Source organism: Argentina silus (assembly GCF_951799395.1).
Source record: "Argentina silus genome assembly, chromosome: 2".
In the NCBI taxonomy this organism is placed as follows: Eukaryota; Metazoa; Chordata; class Actinopteri; order Argentiniformes; family Argentinidae; genus Argentina; species Argentina silus.
This window is the reverse complement of record NC_139656.1, coordinates 33493655-33517298: the sequence shown is the minus strand read 5'-3', so window position 1 is coordinate 33517298 and position 23644 is coordinate 33493655. Positions and strand designations below refer to the sequence as shown.

At 44.0% G+C, this 23644-nt stretch overlaps 3 protein-coding genes across 6 annotated transcripts; all 3 read left to right on the top strand.

Moving 5' to 3' along the window:
• The first annotated feature begins 2 nt into the window (after window positions 1–2).
• Window positions 3–13890, top strand: ddx46 (DEAD (Asp-Glu-Ala-Asp) box polypeptide 46). The gene is made up of 23 exons (XM_083685332.1): window positions 3–113; window positions 331–507; window positions 627–749; window positions 842–929; window positions 1183–1351; window positions 1803–2080; window positions 2454–2564; window positions 2993–3158; window positions 3454–3574; window positions 4032–4207; window positions 4859–4980; window positions 5412–5490; window positions 7406–7488; window positions 7758–7922; window positions 8506–8668; window positions 9411–9604; window positions 9762–9899; window positions 10177–10326; window positions 11373–11594; window positions 11721–11939; window positions 12564–12708; window positions 13020–13093; window positions 13312–13890. The coding sequence occupies exons 1-23, from the start codon at window positions 79–81 to the stop codon at window positions 13357–13359; spliced, it is 3246 nt and encodes a 1081-aa protein (XP_083541458.1). The 5' UTR covers window positions 3–78; the 3' UTR covers window positions 13360–13890.
• A 356-nt stretch (window positions 13891–14246) lies between these two features.
• Window positions 14247–18786, top strand: cUnh5orf24 (chromosome Un C5orf24 homolog). 4 transcript variants are annotated; one of them, XM_083665471.1, is made up of 3 exons: window positions 14247–14499; window positions 15278–15900; window positions 16318–18786. In XM_083665471.1, exons 2-3 carry the CDS (start codon window positions 15281–15283, stop codon window positions 16343–16345), a joined length of 648 nt encoding a protein of 215 aa, XP_083521597.1. In that variant the 5' UTR covers window positions 14247–14499; window positions 15278–15280; the 3' UTR covers window positions 16346–18786. The 4 variants fall into 4 exon arrangements, with proteins under 4 accessions (XP_083521597.1, XP_083521598.1, XP_083521596.1 ...); XM_083665472.1 differs by having other exon boundaries at window positions 15275–15900; XM_083665470.1 differs by having other exon boundaries at window positions 14247–14565; window positions 15275–15900; window positions 18538–18786.
• A 316-nt stretch (window positions 18787–19102) lies between these two features.
• txndc15 (thioredoxin domain containing 15) lies at window positions 19103–23314 on the top strand. The gene is made up of 5 exons (XM_083689519.1): window positions 19103–19282; window positions 19806–20257; window positions 21301–21464; window positions 22247–22377; window positions 22726–23314. Exons 1-5 carry the CDS (start codon window positions 19189–19191, stop codon window positions 22920–22922), a joined length of 1038 nt encoding a protein of 345 aa, XP_083545645.1. The 5' UTR covers window positions 19103–19188; the 3' UTR covers window positions 22923–23314.
• The last annotated feature ends 330 nt before the right edge of the window (window positions 23315–23644 follow it).

The following is a 23644-nucleotide window of genomic DNA, read 5'->3' as shown; positions in this document are numbered from 1 at the left end:
TAAGTACTGGGAGCCTGAACACGCACGAAAACAAACGCCATACGTTTCGTTATAATATAGAGACATTTCCTCGCATTTATGGTTAAAAAGGTGAACATGGGACGGGAGTCCAGGTAAGTACAATTGGTCAAACTCTATCTTGGTTTGAGCTATCTCTGTCCGTTCTCTAATTTGGCGCATATTCCTTTCGTCGCATAGCTTATCTAGCTAACGTTTACATATAGGCCAGAATGGAGTCAGTGACAATATCAGCCTGTGAAGTTTCTTTGCTCTGCTACTCAGTCTTAAGCTATAGCCGACCAGTTAATGATTGTGGAAACTACTTGACAGGCATTATAGAAAGCGCTCGGCGTCCAGGGGTCGGTCCGGTAGTCGGTCAAAGAGCCGTTCCCCGGACAAACGCTCCAAGAAGGATGATCGGGCTACGAACCGAGACCGCAACAGGAGAGAGCGGTCGAGGAGCAGAGACCGCCGCCGCTCACGGTCCAGAGATAGAAAGCGCCCTAGGTGAGTTGTGCGTGCGTGTGTAAAGAGACCATGTGGGAAAGACAGTGAATTTGATGGGGCTGAGTGTGTGGTAGCCAGGAGCCTGGTCTCATCCCGGTGCTGTGTCTAATGTATGGTAGGCGCTCCAGGAGCCGGGAGAGGAGGCGCTCCAGGAGCCGGGAGAGGAGGCGCTCCAGGAGCAGGAGCAGAAGGCGTAGTTCAAGATCTGCCAGCCCCAGCAAGAGCAGGAAAACTGATGAAAAGTGAGATATTACACATAAAATTCCCTTTGTGAATGTCTTTTATCTATCAACCAACCGCCTGACTCTCTCTCTCTGTTTATGTCTGCTACCAGGTCTAAAAGCAAGGAGAAAGACAATCCAGATGCCTCCTCGGAGAAGAAAAAGATAAAAGAAGAGAAAGAAGAGGAGAAGGCTGAGGATGTAAGTCTCATTGCCACTGTGCCCAATGTTTTTCTTTCGCTTGCTTTTTGGGGGTCTATGGTTCGGTGTTAGTTTGTTTGTATTGTATTTATTTTTTGTATTTTTCTTGTTGTAAAGCACTTTGAAACATTGTCCTTGTAAAAGGCACTATACAAATACATTTGATAGATTGATTGATTTCGGTAATTCCATTGACTGAGAAAATATAGATGACTAAATATTTTTTGCCTGTTTTTCTTGTCTGCCCCCATAGCAAGACTTTGACCAGAACAAGCTGGAGGAGGAGATGAGGAAGAGGAAGGAGCGAGTGGAGAAATGGAGGGAGGAGCAGAGGAAGAAAGCCATGGAGAACATCGGGGAGCTGAAGAGAGAGCTGGAGGAGATGAAGCAGGGGAAGAAATGGAGTCTGGAGGATGATAGCGGTGAGGAGTTCAGTCTTAAAACAGAGGCAACTCAAGGGAGGCTGGTGGAGGCAGAAACCAGAGGCTCATTGTAATGCATGCTATGGGATGAGGAACGGTATCCAACACATTACATGGATTATAATGAGCCCGTCCTCCGATTTCTGCCTCCATCAGCCTCCCCTGATCTGAATAACTCTTTAACGATTCGAAGTAACACTTCCATCATTTCAAACATACAAGTGTCGTGTCTAGGCTTTGTAGACCAGTGGTTTGGAAGGAAAGGAGATAAGGAAAAAAGGATTATGTTAAGAGAATCGGGACACAGCTGTGACATTGAAAGGCAAGTCCACACACATACAAACCAGGGGAGGCTGTTGGAGGTAGACATTTGAGGACTGGCTCATTGTAGTGAATGGAATGAGCAATGGTATTTTTGAAAGGGCTTCATCTGTGTTCTCTTCCATTTCAGATGACGATGAGGAAGGCAATGCACCTGTGGAGGGTGAAGAAGAAGAGGAGGGGGAGGAGGGTGATGGAGAAGGGAAGGAAGAGAAGGAGGAGAAGGAGAAGAAGGAGATAAAGGAGGAGAAGAAAGAGGAGGAAGAGGAGGAGGAGGAAGCAGTGACTCCCATGGAGGAGGAGGAGGAGGCTGAGGATGAGGTGGATCCCCTGGACGCCTACATGGAGGAAGTCAAGGAGGAGGTGAAGAAGTTCAACATGGGCGGGAACATGAAGGGGAACGACAAGGTGAGTCCGGCTGGATTCACTCATTAGCTTCACTCCTGGAATTGAAGGAATTAGCCCCAACCCTGCTAATCATTCCTGTAGATCTGAAAGGATTGGAAAGATCTAAGCAATATGGTGATTTGCTTGACCCGGCTCTCTGATAGGCTAGGTGGAATTAGTGCCATCTTGCTTATACCAATCCAATTTCTAGATCAAAAAGATCTACAGGAGTGGGTAAGGAGAAGACGTTATGTGCCTGACTGTTTATCAATCAACTCCCCCACGCAAGTCTCGTTCATTGCAAATGCCCCGCCTGTGTTTTGCTGGTTTGATTATTTACAATCAGCTGCCATTTTGTGTGATGCGTCTCTCGTTTTCTCTCCAACACAAACAGAAGGGAGGTGTACACGTATCCAAAGTGGTCACAGTTATGAAAACAAAGAAAGGAATACATACCCACAAGAAGAAGGGAGAGCTGATGGAGAATGACCAGGATGCAATGGAGGTGAGGATTTGTCTATCCTTTGGTGCAACAATGTTTCTGTATATGGAGCAGATGACGTGGTAACATTTTATTAGGATAGTCTTCAACAGTTGCTTTATAGATGTTGCCCAGTATTTCAGCACGTTTAATCTAGATCAGAATGATCCAGGTTATTTTTTGCTATCCAGGATCAGATCTACCTGGCAGATTTTGAGTAGTATCGGGGGAAATCAGTCAGCTCGATCTGATCCTGGATAGCATTCGGATCATTCTGTTCTAGATAAAACATTTTGAAATACTGGGCCCTGAGGACTATCCAAATGAAGTGGGACGGAGATTGTCACTCACAAACGAAAAGGACATCTCTCTCAGAACCCCTCTCACAGAAAAAAGAGAGAGAGAGAGGGAGTGCTTACCAATACTGATGCTGTATTTGCATGTCTCCCCAGTACTCTTCAGAGGAGGAGGAGGTGGATCTGCAGACGGCTCTGACGGGCTACCAGACCAAGCAGAGGAAGGTTCTGGAACCAGTGGACCACAAGAAGATCGAGTACGAACCCTACCGCAAGAACTTCTACGTGGAGGTGCCCGAGCTGGGCAAGATGTCCCCTGAGGGTGAGAGACGAACACGAGACAACAGGATGGGAGGGACAATAAAATACTTTCAATATTTGTCTCTCGCTGCGTCCCAATTGTCCATCCTTGTCCCTGAAGGGTGCACTTGTCCGCTCCCCTTCACAGATTTAAAAGTGTAGGATTGGGGTAAGCGTAGGCTGTTACAATGGACATTTTAGTTCTTCTCTGTAAGGGGACAGACGGCACACACACACACACACACACCACATTTGAGAGTCTTCAACACGGCTGGCGGTCTAACTCCCGTCCTGGCCCTGGTTGTGATTTTCCACAGAGGTGAATGTGTACAGACTGGAGCTGGAGGGGATCGTGGTCAAAGGGAAGGGTTGTCCCAAGCCCATCAAGACCTGGGTGCAATGTGGCACCTCCATGAAGATCCTGAGTGCACTCAAGAGGTGAGTGGTTCTTCTGACAATGTTTCCTCATTCCTTGTTCCGTTCCATGCATTACAATGAGCCCATCCTCAGATTTCTACCTCCACCAGCCTCCCCGGGTTTCACTCCATAACAGATACACCTAGCAGGTCCCCCCTCTGATTTCCCCACTTGTTCCCCACTGACTTTGACTTAAAGTTTATTGTTGCTGTGATTGCGTCATGGGTTACTGAAAGTTCATTTTCAAGACCTATGCAGAGATCCAGACTGTAAAAAATAAATAAAAGGGAGGGAGGGAGGGAGGGATAGTCTCCATTCTAGCAGCAATTTATTTGCCACATACTTCTCTTCACTATTTAGGCAAGGCTAGAAAATCTAAATGATTTACCATTTTGCTAACACTTTACTTAAGTTTTATAATGTGTTTTATAATGCATTGTAAGACCTGTTATAAAACTGGTTCTTCCCCTCATTCCAGACACTCCTACGAGAAGCCCACCCCCATCCAGACCCAGGCCATCCCTGCCATCATGTCTGGCCGAGACCTCATTGGCATTGCCAAGACGGGCAGTGGCAAGACCATCGCCTTCCTCCTGCCCATGTATAGACACATCCTGGACCAGAGACCCCTGGAGGAGGCGGAGGGACCCTTAGGTAAGGGCCCAACGTTCAGATTATAACTAATTTAAGTAACACCTGGATTGAAAGCTGGAGTGTGCAGATTATTTTTTTAATTTGTATTTAACCTTTATTTAGGCAGGGAGTCACATTGAGAGCAAGGTCTGTTTTTTCTGAAGGATTATAACTAATTCCAGTAAAACCTGGATTGAAAGATGAAGTGCTGAGATTATAATTCATTCCACTAACACTCCTGGATTGAAAACTGGAGCAGCAAGCCACCCATTATCATCAAAATCTAAATTCTAACGTGTTGTGCAGAGTGATCTGGTCAGATAAAACAGAGCTGCTTGGTAAAACACTAGCCTGTTCTATCTATGCAACAACAGCTAAGAATCTCTCCTAAAAAAAAATCTAAAAAATCTTCCTTCTAGCATTGTGACTGCCAATAGCCCCTGGTCCTACCATAGATTACTTTTTCTTATGATGACTGATGGATAGATGATTCACTCACTTAGACAAATGTATTTGTGGTCGGGGTGCTTCGTGGCGTAGCACACTAGCACACCACGTAATCGCAAGGTTCCTGGTTCGATTCCGGCTGTATTTGTGGTAAGGCGCTTTGGATAAAGGCGTCTGCTATATGCCATCAATGTAAATGTAATGATTCCTCTGTCTCCGTCACAGCTGTGATCATGACGCCCACCAGAGAGCTGGCTCTTCAGATCACCAAGGAGTGCAAGAAGTTCTCCAAGCCCCTGAACCTGAGGGTGGTGTGTGTGTACGGAGGCACGGGGATCAGTGAACAGGTACACAACACACACTCAGAAGCCACACACACACACACACACACCTACCTGTCACACCTGGGGAACAGTCAAGCACTAATTCCTAGAACCATTGTTGCATGGCACTCAAGTTGTATGTTGTATAGTTCCACTATCCATATAATAATACAACCTTTCTAAACAAGGTTACAAAGTGCTACTAAAGAAGAGAAGCATAAGTCAAATTCCATAGAAAAAGAAAGCAACATTAAAATAATATTTATAATAATAAATATAATGAAAACAGACTAATCAAGTCATATTTCAAACAATAGAGAACATTCTACAGTAATATTTAAAACATATAGATAAATTAACAACAATTAAATCCAAATTAAAAATCTAAAACATTTTTTTAAAGAGAGATTTAAAAGAAAACGCATAAAGGAATTCTGTTGTTCTTCCTCTAACAGATTGCTGAGCTGAAGAGGGGAGCGGAGATCATCGTGTGCACACCTGGACGGATGATTGACATGTTAGGAGCCAACAGTGGTGAGTGCAGCTGCCCCTTGCCTTGCACCTGCCTCTACCTTCATGTTATACGGCATATGGAATGAAAGCCTTGTCTGATCAGTGGGACATCTGCAGGATCTGTTTTTTAAACTGATGTCCCAACTGTGGTACTCAGCCTTCTCCCAATAATACAAGCTAGTGAAAGTAAGACATCTCTTACTGGTCTGGGGCAACTGGTCTTACTGGTTTAGATTCAGCAAATAGTGCTGAGCAGAGCAAAAAAACACCTTACAACTCAGAACACTCTACAGCATGATTTGTATTGTAGCTTGATCTTAACAGTGGTTTTGAGAGAACTGTAATAATTCAATCATAGATTTTGTGAACAGTCTGAAAATGCATTTGTATACCATGGAAACACTAGACACGTTATTCAAAATTATTTCTCATTGCGTCTGTTAGTAATATTAAGGTGTAATTATAAAGATGGCCGAATTTACCCCAATTTTACTCATTTTTGCACATGCAAATTGGGGCCCACAGGCGCTCTGCTCACACTCCACCCCAGAGTCGGCTGTGAGAAGAGGCTATGAGACCAGTGAATAGTTTAGGCAGCAGGACGGCACCCCCAGGGGACCAGAGTGGCCCTAGAGGCCTAACAGTTTGGTTTATTTGCCAATTGTTAAACCAAGCAGACATAATACAAACAATTTACATGAATAAAATCATAAAGGAAAGGACAGAAAGTCAAGGACTAAGAGGACTACAATTTCCTCTTACGACAAGTTGGCTCAGCAAGATTGTTCATAAAGATAATAATAATAATATACGCCATTTAGCTGACGCTTTTATCCAAAGCGACTTACATTGCAGTGAGTGCATACATGTTTCAGTATATATGGTCCCAGTGGGAATCGAACCCACAACCTAAGCGTTGTTAGTGCTATGCTTAACCAACTGAGCCACAGAGGACCACACTGAGCCACAGAGGACCACAGGTTGTATAGAGTATGGCAATCGAAGCATAACAGTTTAAAAAACAGGCACTGCAAATGGGTAGTGAGCTGTAGGTGATTGTCCTGCCTTGCATGGAATGTTGCCGTGTGTTTGAGTCCAGTCAGTTCCAAACTTTACTAAACTGTCAACATTATTTGACCACCGGGGGAATCTTATCCACAAGAGGTTTGAAGTGTTCCCAGGAGGATAATGTCTGCTACAGGTAGGTGAAGAACTGCCTCAAGGTCCCGATGTTCCGAGGCGTAAGTCCGTTTACACCCAACCTACTGTTTATGTTCAGTTTGCTTTTAGCCTTGAGAAAAAAAAAAAAAAAAAAAACAGCTCACTCGTGTATTTATCTCCAGTAACATGTGAGAGCATGCTAAAGCATCAGCCAATCAGGAGTGCTGTGTTGCAATGTTACCTCTGTGACTGTTTTGCGCTGTTGATGTTAATTGTCAATTAACGGTTGGGGAAAAAAAATACAGTGATGTAATGGGATGGTCTAGCTTATTCGAGCCTTCCACACATGCAAGGTAATCTCTAATATGTTTTCTCTGTAGGTGGAAAGACGGTGGTCAGTTAAGGGTTGATGTGGCCCCACCTCTTTTATTGTATCATGTGGATGTGTTCTGACTTTTACAGGTTCCCCGTGCCTCTAAGATGGTACGCAAGACCAGAGAATAACTCAAAGAAACATCACAGTCTGGCCACTTGAAGTAGTAGTCCTAAACAGAATAGGTTACATGTCTGTTGTTGTAAAAGTGTATACTTTTAATGAGTAGAGTATTTTAGGAAGGGGATTGTTGATTAGATAAGTCGAGTTGAGATACAGTACATGTACCAGTAGGTAGGTTGTGTGTGTGTGTGTGTGTGTGTGTGTGTGAGAGAAAGCCTTGTATGACTCTTCTCTTGAGATAAACTGTTCTGTCCCGTGTGGCTCTTCCTGGGTGTGTAGGTCGTGTCACCAACCTGCGCAGAGTCACATACGTGGTGGTGGACGAGGCAGACAGAATGTTCGACATGGGCTTCGAGCCACAGGTAAGCTCTCCTCACTCGTTAGCATGTTAGCGGAGTTTAGCGATGTCCACTTTTTACTGAACATCTTTGTACTATTAACTAGTAAAAAATAAAATAAAAATAAAAACTTCAAGTATGGAACCACCAAAGACCACGTTGGGAGTACGTGTTGTCTGGTGCCTTCATGTTGCCCTCTGGGCTCTGTACCTCCTAAGATGTTGACCCCCCAAAAGCATCATATAATATCAAATCCTAACCACTGATGCTGGTTTGAACTTTGACCCCTCCAGGTGATGCGTATCATGGACAACGTGCGTCCGGATCGTCAGACGGTGATGTTCTCGGCTACGTTCCCGCGGGCCATGGAGGCGCTGGCCCGGAGGATCCTGTCCAAGCCCATCGAGGTGCAGGTCGGGGGCAGGAGTGTGGTGTGTTCCGATGTGGAGCAGCATGTGGTAAAGGACTTATTACATTTTATCATTTGTATTTATTTGTGTTATTTGAGTCTTTTAGATTCAGTTCAGAGAGTCTTGATCGTCCCATTGCTGGGAGTTTCATGTCCAGCTGTGTAACGAACAAACACTACTACACACCTCAGCACACATGAAATCTAGCAGTCTTTATTCCAGAACTGCTTAGAATATATAGGCCATTTAGCTGAGTAAGTCCAGGGCAGACTAGCACAGGGCGCTTAGTGACGTAGCACACTAATGCGCATACCACGTAATCGCAAGGTTCCTGGTTAGATTCCAACCCTCAACATATCCTGCATGTCATCCCTCCTCTCTCTCCCATCCTTCCTGTCAATCTCTACTGTCTCTATCCCAATAAAGCAGAAATGCCCTAAAAACATATAAAAAAAATAAAAAGACATTTCACAATCATTTCTTTCTCTCTGCCGTGTATCACATTTTCAGCCAACTGGGGTGCAATTACTGTACCCCTAAATTAATAGCGTCACCACCCAATTAGTTTTATTGTAATAGCTCTTTAGTTGTGGTCATTAAATTGTGGTTATGTGCTCCTATCTGTGTCTAGCTGGTGATTGCGGAGGATAAGAAGTTCCTGAAGCTGTTGGAGATTCTGGGCCACTACCAGGAGAAGGGCTCAGTCATCATCTTTGTGGACAAACAGGAGCACGCTGATGGCCTGCTCAAAGACCTGATGAAGGCCTCCTACCCCTGCATGTCTCTGCACGGAGGTAAGGACTCACAGGACCTAGGGACGCAGATTAAACCTAGTCCTCCGACTCACCTGTCCTAGGGACACCTCTACTGTACACAGATTAAACCTAGTCCTCCGACTCACCTGTCCTAGGGACACCTCTACTGTACACAGATTAAACCTAGTCCTCCGACTCACCTGTCCTAGGGACACCTCTACTGTACACAGATTAAACCTAGTCCTCTGACTCACCTGTCCTAGGGACACCTCTACTGTACACAGATTAAACCTAGTCCTCCGACTCACCTGTCCTAGGGACACCTCTACTGTACACAGATTAAACCTAGTCCTGGACTGAATCACACCGCCAATGGAAAATCTCCATTGAAGATGCTCTTTAGTCAAGTACTAGGCTTAATCTACGTAATCAGGGAAATTGACCCTTGATGTTTTGTGGTTGCTGCTCCCAAATGTGTAGTTTATTGGAACAATGTTTCGACCCAGTTGGGGGTCCAACCATTGCTCTAATGAACGACACATTTTGGAAGTGGTAAACCTTGTGTCCCTGTGGACGTTCATCTTGCCGAGAGGGACAGCATCTTTAATGATGTCTTCTCCTGTAGGCATCGACCAGTACGACAGGGACAGCATCATTAACGATGTCTTCTCCTGTAGACGCTGATCTTGCCGAGAGGGACAGCATCATTAACGATGTCTTCTCCTGTAGGCATTGACCAGTACGACAGGGACAGCATCATTAACGATGTCTTCTCCTGTAGGCATCGACCAGTACGACAGGGACAGCATCATTAACGACTTTAAGAACGGGACATGCCGTCTGATGGTGGCCACATCGGTGGCGGCTCGGGGACTGGACGTCAAACAGCTGATCCTGGTGATCAACTACAGCTGTCCCAACCACTACGAGGACTACGTCCACCGGGCCGGGCGCACGGGCAGGGCCGGGAACAAGGTGAGTGTTGGGGCCCGTCCGCGTGACTGGGACGGGGTTCGAACCACGGTCTCTCCTGCGTGGTTCAGGACTGTGTTAGCCCACTGTGCTAAAGCCAAGTTCAAGGAACTTTTTTTTTTTTTTTTTTTAAACCCTCTCTCGTCTGTTTGTTTCCCAGGGTTACGCCTATACGTTTATCACAGAGGAGCAGGCGCGCTACGCTGGGGACATCCTCAAAGCTCTGGAGCTGTCTGGGACCGCTGTGCCGACCGAGCTGGAGCTGCTCTGGGCCTCCTTCAAAGACCAGCAGAAAGCCGTAAGAAACCACACAGCCAATCGTAGTACACTCAGAGCGGAGCCACACAGCCAACCGTAGAATATCGGAGCGGAAACATTCCGGAATTTGAAAAGTTCAAAGGGGGTTATGGGGAGTGTCATTTTCAGCGTTCGTTCAACACTCTTATGTTTTCTTAAGCTGCCAGTGCAACATGATCGGGCCCGTTTCTTGCTGAGTCTCACCCCTCATGGCTGCCAACGTGGAGCGGCCCCAGAGAATGTTCCGTGACACGCCTGTTGTTGTTGTGTTTCCCCAGGAGGGGAAGAGCATCAAGAGCAGCAGCGGGTTCTCAGGAAAGGGCTTTAAGTTTGACGAGACGGAGCACGCTCTGGCCAATGAGAGGAAGAAGCTGCAGAAGGCTGCCTTGGGCCTGCAGGACTCGGACGACGAGGACGGAGCTCTGGATGTGAGTCTCCCAAACGTGTAAACACAAACAATAACGTGTAAACGCAAACATTGCCACGCACATAACAGTAACACACACAACACTGTCACCTTGTCTCTGACTCCTCTGAAGCCTGGCACAGAACAGCACAAACCAACCCCTAGTCCCTACCTCCTAGTCCCTACCTCCTAGCCCCTACATCCTAGTCCCTACCTCCTACCTCCTAGCCCCTACATCCTAGCCCCTACCCCCTTCCTCCTAACGCCTAGCCCGTACCTCCTCGTCCCTAACCCCTACCTCCTAGACCCAGGTCTACACTAGTTTGGGGCCAGGGTCTAGGGGTTGACATGGGGTTCAGGGGTTGCCTTCCATGTCCCCCGTTGTGGTCAAACATTTGTCTCAGGTGTGGGAGATGGTCATTTATTATGTACAGCTTTGACTGAGGATTAGGCTCTTCTACAAGGCCATGTTGGGTTTCTTTCCTCACCCAATTACTGTGTCTTGTTTGTTTGATTGTTTCTGTCTGTTTATTGTGCAAATAGATCAACAAAACATACAGGGTTCTCCCCAGGATTTTTGAACGGCGTGGCGCTGGATTGTATTATCAAAACCCCACTTGCGTTTCTTCATGTCCAAATGGCGCAAAAAGTACAGCTAAAACGCTGAATTCACTCATAACGCTTTCGCTTTCATTTTTAACATGTCGTTGGCGATCAAAGAGTAACTATCATTACTAAATATATAGTTGTTTTTTTTGTTTTTAGAGCATTTCTGCTTAATTGAGAGAGAGAGACAGTAGAGATTGACAGGAAGGATGGGTGAGAGAGAGGAGGGATGACATGCAAGATATGTCGAGGGTCGGAATCGATCCAGGAACCTTGCGATTACGTGGTGTGCACATTAGTGTGCTATGCCACTAAGCGCCCCCTTAAGTATATAGTTTAATTTGTCTTGTAATGTTTACATCGTGGTGCTGCTAAGTTCCCAGCGTGGCACAGCGCCACTCTTCCATTCTTTGGGGAGAACCCTGAAATCATACTTATTCTATCCTGTTCCATTCCCTCCAGATCGATGAGCAGATCGAGAGCATGTTCAACTCTAAGAAGCGGGTGAAGGATCTGTCTGCTCCAGGTGGGGGTGGGGGGCAGGGCGGGGGTTCGGCCGCTGCTGCTGGTGGGGGGATGACCAACCTGGGAGCCCCCTCTGCTGGAAACATCCAGAAACTTGAGATGGCCAAGAGATTGGCACTCAGGATCAATGCGCAGAAGAACCTGGGGGCAGAGGCTCAGGTAGGTCCACACAGCTGTGTGTGCACGTGCACGTGTGTGTTGGGGGGGGGTGTTAGTCTTCCCCATCCTCCACTGTACAGTACCAACCCATCCTCACCTTCAAAACCCCAACCTCTCTCGGGACAGGATGTGATGCAACAGGCCACCAACGCCATCCTGCGCGGCGGCACCATCATGGCGCCCTCGGTGTCGGCCAAGACCATCGCTGAGCAGCTGGCAGAGAAGATCAACGCCAAGCTGAACTACATCCCCGTGGAGAAGCTGGAGGAGGAGAGGCAGGCGGCCGAGCAGGCCGAGACCGTCAAGAGATACGAGGAGGAGCTGGAGATCAACGACTTCCCTCAGGTCAGGCCCCGCCTAGTCTCGCCCCGCGGACGCTGTCTTAGAACAGCGTAGAAGTAGATTTGTTTTTTTTAATAGAGTCGTTGAGTCTCTGTCAGCGAGACTAATTCGCTTCTGAAGCCCTAACCGACTCTGGGCTAGGGCCCATTCTCCGGATGGTTTTGTGCCGTCCAGGATCCGATCTGGCGAGCTGGCCGATTTCCCCCTGTACTACTCAAAATCTGCCATAGATCTGATCCTGGATAGCAAAAAAGAATCCGGATCATTCTTTAGATTAAAAGCTTTGAAATACTGGGCCCTGGACACTTGTGTAGGTAGATCTGACAGGATAGGATAGGATAGGTATGGGCAAGATGGTTGTAGCTCCACATTGTCATCTGATTGCTTAGGGGAAATCCATACCATCTTGCTTATACCCATCAGCAGTCAAGTAAGCTGTCCTACAAGTGAATGCAGTAGTTCATTAGTTCTTCCCTTGTTTATTTCATTCAGCTTCTCTTCCTGGGGTCCACATGAAACACAAGAGAGCGATGACGTTGTACATAACAGCAACAGACGAGAGCAGTAACAAATTGCCAGAATCCAGAGTTAAATAGTTAAATAGTGTTTGTTGTTGTGTTGTACCAGACGGCGAGGTGGAAGGTCACGTCTAAGGAAGCCCTCCAGAGGATCGGGGAGTACTCCGAGGCAGCCATCACCATCAGAGGAACGTACTTCCCTCCTGGGAAAGAACCCAAAGAGGGGGAACGCAAGATCTACCTGGCTATTGAGAGTAAGTCATATAAGATGTATATAAAATATATGTATTATTAAGTATATATGGGCACAGCGGGAATCCAACCCCCACAGCCTTAATGTTGCTAGCAGCAAGTGGTACCCCCTCCTAGTGACAATAACCACTCATTGTTCACAAGAATTCTGACGCTGAATGTTGCATTTTAGCCATGAGGGTTATTGATGAAACTTCTAATATTTTTTAGCGTACTTTAAGTAGAACCTCCAACTGCAGCAACCAAGTGTTCACAAACATTGAATGTTGCACTTTCTGTAAGATCTAATGTTTTCATCTGCTTGTTTGCCAAGGCGCTAATGAGCTGGCGGTGACTAAGGCCAAGGCTGAGATCACCAGGCTCATCAAGGAAGAGCTCATTAGACTAGTAAGTTCTCTCTTTCTGTCTTTACTCTCCTTTCTTCTACCTCCTTCCTGTCTCCTACCTTGTACTTTTTAAGTCTTCTTTTAGAATAATAACGTTCATTAGAAGGGCTCTCGGATCAATGCTGTTTTTCTGTGGTTACCTAAACATACTAATATACTTCGTGAACTTACTTCATAAAATGAAAACTGAGTTTCTCTGTTTATTTTCTTTCATTTCAGCAAAACTCGTACCAGCCAACCAGCAAAGGCAGATACAAGGTGTTGTAGAGGATGACGGAGGCATCCCTTCCTCTTTGCAGCTGGTCATCATTTGTTTAAGATTGTTTTAGTATATTTTTTTAAATGTCAAAACAACCTTGGACATCTCACAGTAGCGACTATCCTTCCAAGGTTTCTTTTTTCACTTTCTCGTATTTTTGAGAAAGTTTCCCCCTGTACTTAATTTGGGATTATGTTGGCATATGTTAATTTTTAGTCAGGTCACCACTCACCATAAAACATGTTTGATTTATATTCTACAATGGGTTCTTTACCATCTAGGCAGAAACATTTGTTCATTTCTCTTTTTAAACATCTGGTGTATGTTGTATGCTGTATTATTTCTGTGTAAAATATCGAAGGTCTCTTTCAGTCATCTGCACAAGGATACAATCACACATTGTTTATATGAACAACCCTTGAATGATGTAATATGTTTTTACTTCTTCTCCCCATAAATAAAACAATGTGTTGATAAAAGACATTGTGTCTGCTGTTCTGTGGATGTTATCCTTACTGGTATGTCTTTGTTTTATGCTGTATTGACATTGTGTGCGATGTTAAGAATAAAATATAAACTTAATAATTCGAACCATGTGGAAATTAGCCTTTGGCTTCTTAGAATACACCACAAACACATGACGCGTTCATGTCAATGCACAGCAGTCCAACCTACGGGAGAATTGATTGGTCAAAGTTCGAAAGTTTCTAATTGTATTATCAATGATTTGGGGAGGGAAGTATGCTATGTGAATGACGTAGAATGGGTAGGTAACTCACGTAGTGAAAACTATCAACGTGTACAAGAAAAACCATTAACAGAACAGCAATGTCAGGAATTGTTTCGTTGCTGTTGCTGCAATTCCCTTTTGGAATACTGCGCATGCTCAGTCTGCTCTCCAAGCTTATTAATTTTTAATAGGAATGGCTGCGTTTCTCATCTAAACCCCTCCGGTACCAGAGGAAAAACAACTCTAAATACGGAGCTTCCCTGCCCCTTCGGTGATATAAAGTGTTTATTTGTAGACGTATAGAAGTCGATCGTTTATGATCCACCAGGAAAAATGGATCGGCTCTTGATTTGAAGGATGGAAGATCTGTCATTTTTATATTTAACCCTTTGCATTCCATGATCCGCGAACAATCGAGGTACAGTAATTGCATTGGTTTTATGAAATGATCAGGCCCTACGCCCGGTTTGACGCGGTCGAATTTGTAAGTAGACACTAGCTCACCTTATAAGCTTTTTTTCTTTTTGTTCGCGTGTGATTTTTGGCGAAAACAAAGAGTGCTTTTGTTTTAGATATCTGCAACATTGAACAAACAACAACTGATTAATGTAGGCTATGTCTGTAAATCTAGAAGAGGCTAGATTCTGATGTGCATATGTAGGGTTTGGTAGCCGATTTCTGCGCTGAAAATCTGTATGTTTTAAGTTCTTTAACATATAAGATCCCGTAAGGACACCAATACAATAGGCTACTACAGTACGTTGAATTGCACCACCCCACACTATCAATATGCCGCTGATATATATACCATGCGTGTTGACAATAGAGATGTGTGACAATAGGCCTGTGTTTGTCAACACAGTATAGATGATTGTCTTTTATGTTCATCATTACATCATACATCCTGTGTGCAGTCCACTAAGCATGTTTTGTAATAGGTATAGATGTACCAGTCTCTCATTTGCATCAGCAGACAGAACAGGCCATACTCAATGGGCTTTTAGTGTAATGTTTACCCGTTTTAATGTTACCTGAACAGTATTCTTGCACCTTTATTTATTTATTTTTTAAATTGCAATTAGTTTATTGTGTCTCCATGAGCCTGTCGGTTAAATGTTAGCAATCTAACCTGGGTAGTTTTTCACAAACCCCCCAACAATATAACATCTGTTATCCATCTTGTTTCAAAACAGCAGAAGATGATGCGCCAGGTGGCCAACAACAATGACTACTGTATGACTGGCAGGCCATCCTGCCTGGCAGAAGATGGCCGACACCCTGCCAGCCACTTCGACCTCTGCACCGCCCAGTCCAACAAGTTCTACCCCCCTCCGCCTCCCCCCTCCCTCCAGATGACCCTAGCCCCTCTGGCCCCCCAGCTGCCCTCCCAGAACCCCCACAAACCCATGTCCTGCCATAGGCCGGACGGGCTGGGCGAGCCTCACCCCCATTCCCAGGTGGTGGGGATCAAGAACAGTGAGAAACCTGAGGACTCGAAGAAGAAGAAGAGCCCGGGGAGGTCAGGCAGACGGGGACGGCCGTCCGGGACCACCAAGTCAGCTGGGTACAGAACCAGCACGGGCCGTCCACTGGGCACCACCAAGGCTGCCGGGTTTAAGACCAGTCCTGGTCGGCCGCTGGGGACCACCAAGGCAGCGGGGTACAAGGTCAGCCCCGGCAGGCCTCCGGGCAGCATCAAGACCCTCTCTCGCCTCAACAAACTGGGCTACGGTACCTGCAGCGCTGCAGCGTTCCCCTACAACATGACGCATAAAGGAGGCCTATGCGAACCCTCGTGTAAAGAGAAGGAAACGAGCGAGTAAAGTTTCCTGCTTTATTTACTTTTCTCATGTTGCTTTTTGGATGGAGGAGTGGAGGGGTTCAGTGGAGGGGTTCAGTGGAGGGGTTCGGTGGAGGGGTTCAGTGGAGGGGTTCGGTGGAGGGGTTCAGTGGAGGGGTTCGGTGGAGGGGTTCAGTGGAGGGTACAGTTGAGGGTGCATGTCCTAAATGCTGTCGAATAAGAGGGTGTGCGTGCGTGTAACATTTCCCAGCATGCATGAGGAGATACAGATGTACTATTAGTGGCATGTGTGTCCTCTCTGCCTGCCTGCCTGCCTGCCTGCCTGTCTGCCACTGTCCAGTCAGAAACACATGAGATATATGGGGGTACAACAGGAAGTAAACACAAATTTAGTTACTGTTTGACAGAGAGAAGTTAACCTATCATTCTTCACAGGACAACGGGGGCCAAATACCATCGCTAAGAAAAGGACTCCAATCTTGTTTGTCATGTCTTGTCTCAATTAACTACAGTGTCAGTTGCATGCTGATGTTAACAGAAAAAACTATCTAGCCCACCACTATCTGATATTTGGTCGAATCCACAGTACACACATCGATTTAAATATGTTAATGTACGTGTAGTTCTGCTAAGGATTCAAATCAAATCAAATGCAAATCACTGCAGGTGGAAAGAGTTTTCACTTAGTAGCACAATGGTATGTACAGACGGAGAGAGACTCGTCTTTCTCCAATCCTTCATATCAACATGTCCGACAGGTGCTATGTGTTTATGTGTGCGTCTTAGAATGTATTGACATGGGTTTGATTGCAGACGGAGAGGTGATTATTATTGTGTAACAGAAATGGTTTGTCAGTTTGGCATCGATCACATCACTCTTATGATACACACAGTGCTTAACTAACAGAACCTGTTGTTGGGGGTCACACATTGGGTTCTATAGGGCCTTGTGTTGGAACTGTTGGTCTAGCACCCCAAATACGCTGCACCAGCTAGGAAGAGTCTCTCCCATCCTCTTCAATGGGTTTCCCCGCCGTACTAAACCAAATAACATAACGTTCATGCTATTTGAGTCATCATTTGCATTATGATTTCAGATACAGTAAACAGACAATCAGCATGTGTATTGTATGTGGCCCTATCGTTGCTGAGTGTTTACCTGTGAAATTTGATTTACGTTAGAATCTACAGCTATATCAAGTAGAGCACGTCAGTGCAGTTGAAACAATGACTATTGGGTAGCCGACTTGCTTTCTAAGTCTTTTAAAAATATGATTTCTGAGGGGAACCCATACTATATGATAACTTGGAATGTCATGATGAATACATCATTTTTCTTGGTTCATAATGTGAATGGTTAGTTTGTAAATATCGTAAGCATTTCCTCCTTCTATATGTCACAAGGCAAAAAAATCTGTCGTATGAGAATAGGATTAAGGATCACTGAAATGGTGTTGTCTGTTTTGAGTGCAATAATCTGTTTTGTGTTATGTTACAACTTCCGTCATCATTTTGATACTTTCCATACAAATATTATCATGTCTATTATTTGGATATATGTGTAGCACTTGAAGATTCCTCCTATGTAATACCTCCCAAACCTTTAAGGTTATTCCATTGAAGAGATTAATTGCATTTGGACTAAAAATTAGTTTAATGAAAAACAGAGGCATTCTCTGTTCACGTCGTCCTCCTTTATATTCCTTAACCAAAGAATCTGATGTTTTCAGCCTCTAAGCTATTCAAGTGCTTGCATGCTAGAATAGTTCATACTAATAACCCAGATCACTTGAGTGAATATCAAATGAATACTCTATTGTGTAACTTTCTGTAACTTGTATAGGAAAAGCACTTATTTACCTCTATCTTTACGCAGGTATTAATGATACAATTGTTACTCAGTGATCTCTGTAAATACAGACAATACAAGTGTGTTGCATCTAAAATTGTATACAGGATGTGCCCTGCATATGTAAATGCTTAGAGCTTTCCAAATAACTATTATTGGAAATTTCTTGGAGCACCTATAAAAACAATAGCAGTAATGTATAACTAATGAAAAAGCCAAGAGCTCCTCTCTCTATATTTCACATTGCAGTACATTCTAATGCCTTTTATGTAGTGCCTATCTGTAGCAATTTCATACTGTATTTCACTCTCTGTTTATTGTCATTTACAGTAATCTCAATATGTTGACCTTATAGCCCTTCCCTTTACTCTTATGGCTTGGTTTGGTGCTTGTTTGACATTGTAACAACAATGCTCAGTAAGAAACGTTCACAAAATAGTTTCTTTTTTGAAATGATGGTTAAACATTTATATTTGGTGTTTTGTGGAAATGATTTTGTTATTCATCTGTAGATATTACACACGCAGACTTGATTTCTCCCACATAATCCTTTATCTGACAGAGAGGAGAGGAACACTCACTCACTTTGAAACTCCCGTACTCATTAAAGGTTGCACTGAGACTTTGTGGACTATCACAAGCAAATGACTCATGACTGCTTGACAGCAGTGATTTTAAAGTTGTGGCTATACTTTATTTAGTGTCTACTTCACTCATAAACATATTGAAACTGAGTATTGTTGCACAATAATTCTTTGTCACACTCAACTGTTTTCAAGGGGTTGTCTTTCTCTCTCTTTCCACAGTCTCACTCAACTCTACTAGCCAGATCTACATGTGGACTACAGTTGCATTTTTCTCTAACAAACTGTTACAAAGACATTCTCTTTTCTCAGAACTTCAAGTCATTGTTTATATGGAAATGTGAATCCCAGTTATATATACCATGTTGTACTCAATATAATGATATATGAATTTGTATATTCTCTTGTTTTACTACTCTTGCATGATTGTTGAGTGTTGAAAAGTTGTGTCATAAACTTGAAATAAATACCTTGACTGGTATGTCTCATTTAATGATTATAGATGTGAAAGAGTTTGCAGACCCTATACTAACAACTCCTTCGGATTTCATACAAGTGAATTGACCACCCTAGCATTCCGTTATATGACCCATAGAATGATAACTATATTGGTATAATTGAATGTGATAGTAATGGAATGTGGCGTGGTTCTTGACGTAACTGCAACAGTGAGTAACATTAGAAAACCTTATCGACCTCGAATGCAGCCAGGAAGGGGAAAGGAAGTTGAATTCCACCGGAAGTTGAATCTCACTGTGGTACGCGTTGTGATTCTTCCGACAGCGACGCAAAACATGAGTTCCTTGTGTCCTTTCAACATGAGTGATTAAATGAGTTGCTTAGCTAATACAGTTTCTATTCAACAGCTGTATTATGGCGTGGCTCTCTAGTGTACTCCAGTTGACCTGTATTGTGTGGCTCACGCTTACCGTTTCTGACAGAGGGAAGGTCTCAGTGACGGCTCAAGGTAAGGCTGATAGCGAGCTAACGTGGCTAGCTAGCACTGGCTGTTCTGATGACAGCTGCCAGACAAGCAGCTTCTAAAATATATAGTTCTGGTGTCTCATGTAAAGGAAACCAATATTAAGTCATATAACATTGTCTTAGTAAATACAAGAGTGAGCCAGCTTCTAGTTACAGGTTTAACTCGCTGCAGTTTGTGTCAACAATGGCTTTCTATTTGACAAGCGATGACAGTTCAACATAGGCTATCTTTGCCATGAAATTACTCAGTTAAATAATCTTTGTATATTGATTCCTTTAGTCGTGTGTATACTGAATTCATCCGTTAATTTAGTCATGTTTCAGGACTATCTATACCTGTCGTGCTATGTACTGGATACGTAGTTGACGATGCTCAGAATATTACAATCAAATGACCAATGATAAGAAGGGAGTTAGCTTGGAACGCAGTTTTTGCCAATAAGATCACATATTTTCCTGAACCTGTTTTATAATGTCTGATAACTGTTGCACTGTTGTATCCACAGAGAACGATGAGCTGCCAGAATTCAAGTTCTCTGAGGACTTTGTCTCAGACTTTGAGAACAGTCCCAAATTCGTAGGGATGGAGGACTTGGAGTCTCAGCCCAAGAGGCAGTACAAGACAGCGGAGATCGCAGACGCCCTGATGGGAACTGAACTACCTGTAAACCCCTCAGGGATCGAGTCACTAATCCCCAAGAATGTAAAAGAGCAGGCAGGGTTCCCACTCTCGCCCTGTGAAGATCAATCGCAGTGTGGCTCGTTTCTGACCCCAGAGGGGTCCTCAGAGGAGGGCAGCATGGAACCCTCAGAGCCTGTCACTCTGGAAATGGTTCACTCCATGGCAACGGATGAACAGAACACCACCGAGGTGACAAAGACTTACAAGGTCAACTGCGATAAGAGAAACATCACAGGGATGGACAACTTCACCGTGCAGGTCCTCAATGCCTCACAGGTAATCACGTCTAGACCTTTTACTGAATACGAAACAAACTGACCCTTGACCCCTAGCCTCTAGGTCCTACCCCCTATGCACTACTGTAGATCTGAGAGGATTGGATAGGATAGGTAATAAGTATTATGGTAAAAACTCAATCTTGTACTTTGATTGGCTAAGTAGGAATTTCCCCATATGGCTTACACTCATCCAATCCTCTCAGATCTACAGGAGTGCTTAGGAGGTAGGGTGTAGGGGTTCAATGTCAATTTGAGATTCAGCATTACGTTTCAATATGCATCTGTGGCTTGAGAGCCTCACTGTAATAGCAGGTCTCACTGCTTCTAAGCGCCATAGATAGATAGATAGATAGATAGATAGATAGATAGATAGATAGAGGGATAGATAGATAGATAGATAGATAGATAGATAGAGGGATAGATAGATAGATAGATAGACGAAGGATAGTCTGTCAAAACATTATTGTGTTGCCATACTGTCTGATATTGATACTGTCTGATATTGATACTGTCTGATATTGATACTGTCTCACACTGTAATTGGTCCTCTGTGGCTCAGTTGGTAGAGCATGGCGCTAACAACGCTTAGGTTGTGGGTTTGATTCCTGCTGGGACCATATATACTGAAATGTATGCACTCACTGCAGTGTAAGTCGCTTTGGATAAAAGCATCAGCTAATGGCATATATTATATTATATTAATTACACAAACAATTTATAAAAAATATTTTTTTATATATACACTACCAGTCAAAAGTTTGGACACACCTTCTAATTCAATGGTTTTTCTTTATTTTTTTATTATTTTCTACATTGTAGATTAATATGGAAGACATCAAAACTATGAAGGAACACATATGGAATTATGTAGTAAACAAAAAAGTGTTAAACAAATCATTCTTCAAAGTAGTCACCTTTTGCTTTGATGACAGCTTTGCACACTCTCGTGTCCAAACTTTTGACTAGTGCTATATATATATATAAATATATATAAAGATAGTTTGTCAACTATCTGCATTCTGTGTGCTGTGTTTCTTCCAGGATCTGATGGAGTTCCTGAATGCCAACGGTACCGAGTGCTCCCTGGTGTTGTTCTTCACTACCTGGTGCCAGTTCTCTGCCAGCCTGGCTCCCCACTTCAACGCCCTGCCCCGGGTCTTCCCAGGCATGCACTTCCTGGCCCTGGACGCCTCCCAGCACAGCAGGTACATGACCCAACAGCTGCTGAGTGGAGGAATGAAGCGTCCTTTTGTGTACTACACAGTATTAGTATAGTGTTCCTAATAAAGAGCAAAGGGAGGCCCTACCCAGTGTTAGTATAGTGTTCCTAATAAAGTGTATATATTACAGTACCAGTCAAGAGTTTGGACACACCTTCTCATTCAACGGTTTTTCTTTATTTTTATTATTTTCTACATTGTAGATTAATATTGAAGACATCAAAACTATGAAGGAACACATATGGAGTTATGTAGTAAACAAAAAAGTGTTAAACAAACCAGAATATGTTTTATATTTTAGATTCTTCAAAGTAGCCACCTTTTGCTTTGATGACAGCTTTGCACACTCTCGGCAAGTTTGTGTCCAAACTTTTGACTGGTACTGTATCTATATATATATTTACTGTATATATGTAGTATATAATATGTAATATATATGTATATGTAGACGATGTAGTTTGATCACAGATACTGGAGGGAGCTAGAGTATGATACTTGATTGTTGCTAATGTTAGGAAACACTGACCACTAAAGTGTGTTTTTAACACACTAAGAGTTGAGTGAAACCAACCAATATATGGATCAGCATGTTGACATTTGTATATCCTTTATTTACAGAAATTAGGAGGTATTTTTGTTTTCTTTATGTGACACGTTAACTTATTCTGTTCTCTCCCTGCCCCCTCTCTCCCCCTCTCTCCCCATCTCCCCCCCCCTCTCTCCCCATCTCTCCCCCTCTCTCCCCATCTCCCCATCTCTCGCTCCAGTCTCTCCACGAGGTTTGGGACTGTAGCCGTTCCTAACATCCTCTTGTTCCAGGGCGTGAAGCCGATGGCCAGGTTCAACCAGACAGACAGAACCCTGGAGACGCTGATGTCCTTCATAGCCAACCAGACAGGTATGTCCTCAGAAGGTGTTTCCACTCCCTACCGTTGTTCAGAATTAGTTTAATTACCATTTTTTATTACCATTAGTTTAATTGATCCTATCTGAATAACGTTTGGAGGCCGATCAGTGTATTATTGTCATTCCCTTATCTCCGATGGTTGAGACTAATATAACTGATCAATATGTACTCAAGCTTTAGCCCCATTAACACACATTAAAGTGATCAGAACCTGCACAGGTTTTCGACTTTTGTTGTAAGTCTCTTTGGATAAAGGCGTCTGCTAAATGCCATCAATGTAAAAAAAATATATATATATATATATATGTAAATGACTGATCTTCTCACCTCTGCCCCCAGGTTTCGAAGCCAGCCCAGATCAGAACGTAACTGAGGGCGACCTTTCCGGACCGCTCCCCAGTGTTCCGGTGAAGAGCATCGATTGGCTGCTGGTGTTCTCTATCCTGTTCATCTCTGGGTTCACCACCTATGCCATCCTGCGGACAGACAGTATCCGGTGGCTCATCCCAGGGCAAGAGCATGAACACCAGGACTGAGTCACCATACAGAGGCTGACGGGTCTACCCTCTACGGGGGGAAGTTTGGGCTGAATAGGATATTAATCTGATCTTGGACACCCACAAGAACATTGAGAAGGAAATACCATTTGTCTCATTACTCTATCTCTTTAACCTTATGCACACACACACACACACACACACACACACACACACACACACACACACACACACACACCCTCTCTCTCTGCTCATATGGTTGGTGTTGAGTGCTGCCATGTCTGTAAAATAACTGCTGTGAATTTGAATGTACGTAAGTATTTGCTGAATCAAAATGTGTTATGTCTCAACATGATCTTTTGTTTATTTGCATTGGTTGTCATGGTGTTGTGATCTGTTTTCATGGTGAGTAAATGAAATGAAATTAGTGGAATAAATCGTGTCCTGTCGTCTGTGTTGTTATGACACTGGTGTAGACCCTGTAAATGTAAATACAGCAAGGCATTAAGCAAGTAACATGATAGAGTAGAACAGGAACGTGGTCCTCTGTGGCTCAGTGGGTAGAGCATGGCGCTAACAACACTTAGGTTGTGGGTTTGATTCCAGCTGGGACCATATGTACTGAAATGCATTGAATGGAATCAGGAATGGTATCAAAGGTGTGTTACAATGAGCCCGTCCTCCGATTTCTACCTTCACTAGGTGTATAGGAATACAGCCAGGCAAGTGTCTACAGAACACTGTTAGTGGGTAACGTAGCA

Bases quoted from the DNA above. Each gene is read 5' to 3' on its own strand.
- ddx46 (XM_083685332.1), top strand. From the start codon at position 79: ATGGTTAAAAAGGTGAACATGGGACGGGAGTCCAG. The intron at 114-330 runs GTAAGTACAATT...ACTACTTGACAG, and splicing joins AACATGGGACGGGAGTCCAG to GCATTATAGAAAGCGCTCGG. The intron at 9,900-10,176 runs GTAAGAAACCAC...GTGTTTCCCCAG, and splicing joins TCAAAGACCAGCAGAAAGCC to GAGGGGAAGAGCATCAAGAG.
- cUnh5orf24 (XM_083665469.1), top strand. From the start codon at position 14,527: ATGATCAGGCCCTACGCCCGGTTTGACGCGGTCGAATTT. The intron at 14,566-15,274 runs GTAAGTAGACAC...GTTTCAAAACAG, and splicing joins GGTTTGACGCGGTCGAATTT to CAGAAGATGATGCGCCAGGT. The intron at 15,901-16,317 runs GTAAAGTTTCCT...CATTCTTCACAG, and splicing joins AAAGAGAAGGAAACGAGCGA to GACAACGGGGGCCAAATACC.
- txndc15 (XM_083689519.1), top strand. From the start codon at position 19,189: ATGGCGTGGCTCTCTAGTGTACTCCAGTTGACCTGTATTGTGTGGCTC. The intron at 21,465-22,246 runs GTACATGACCCA...CTCTCGCTCCAG, and splicing joins GACGCCTCCCAGCACAGCAG to TCTCTCCACGAGGTTTGGGA. The intron at 22,378-22,725 runs GTATGTCCTCAG...CTCTGCCCCCAG, and splicing joins CTTCATAGCCAACCAGACAG to GTTTCGAAGCCAGCCCAGAT.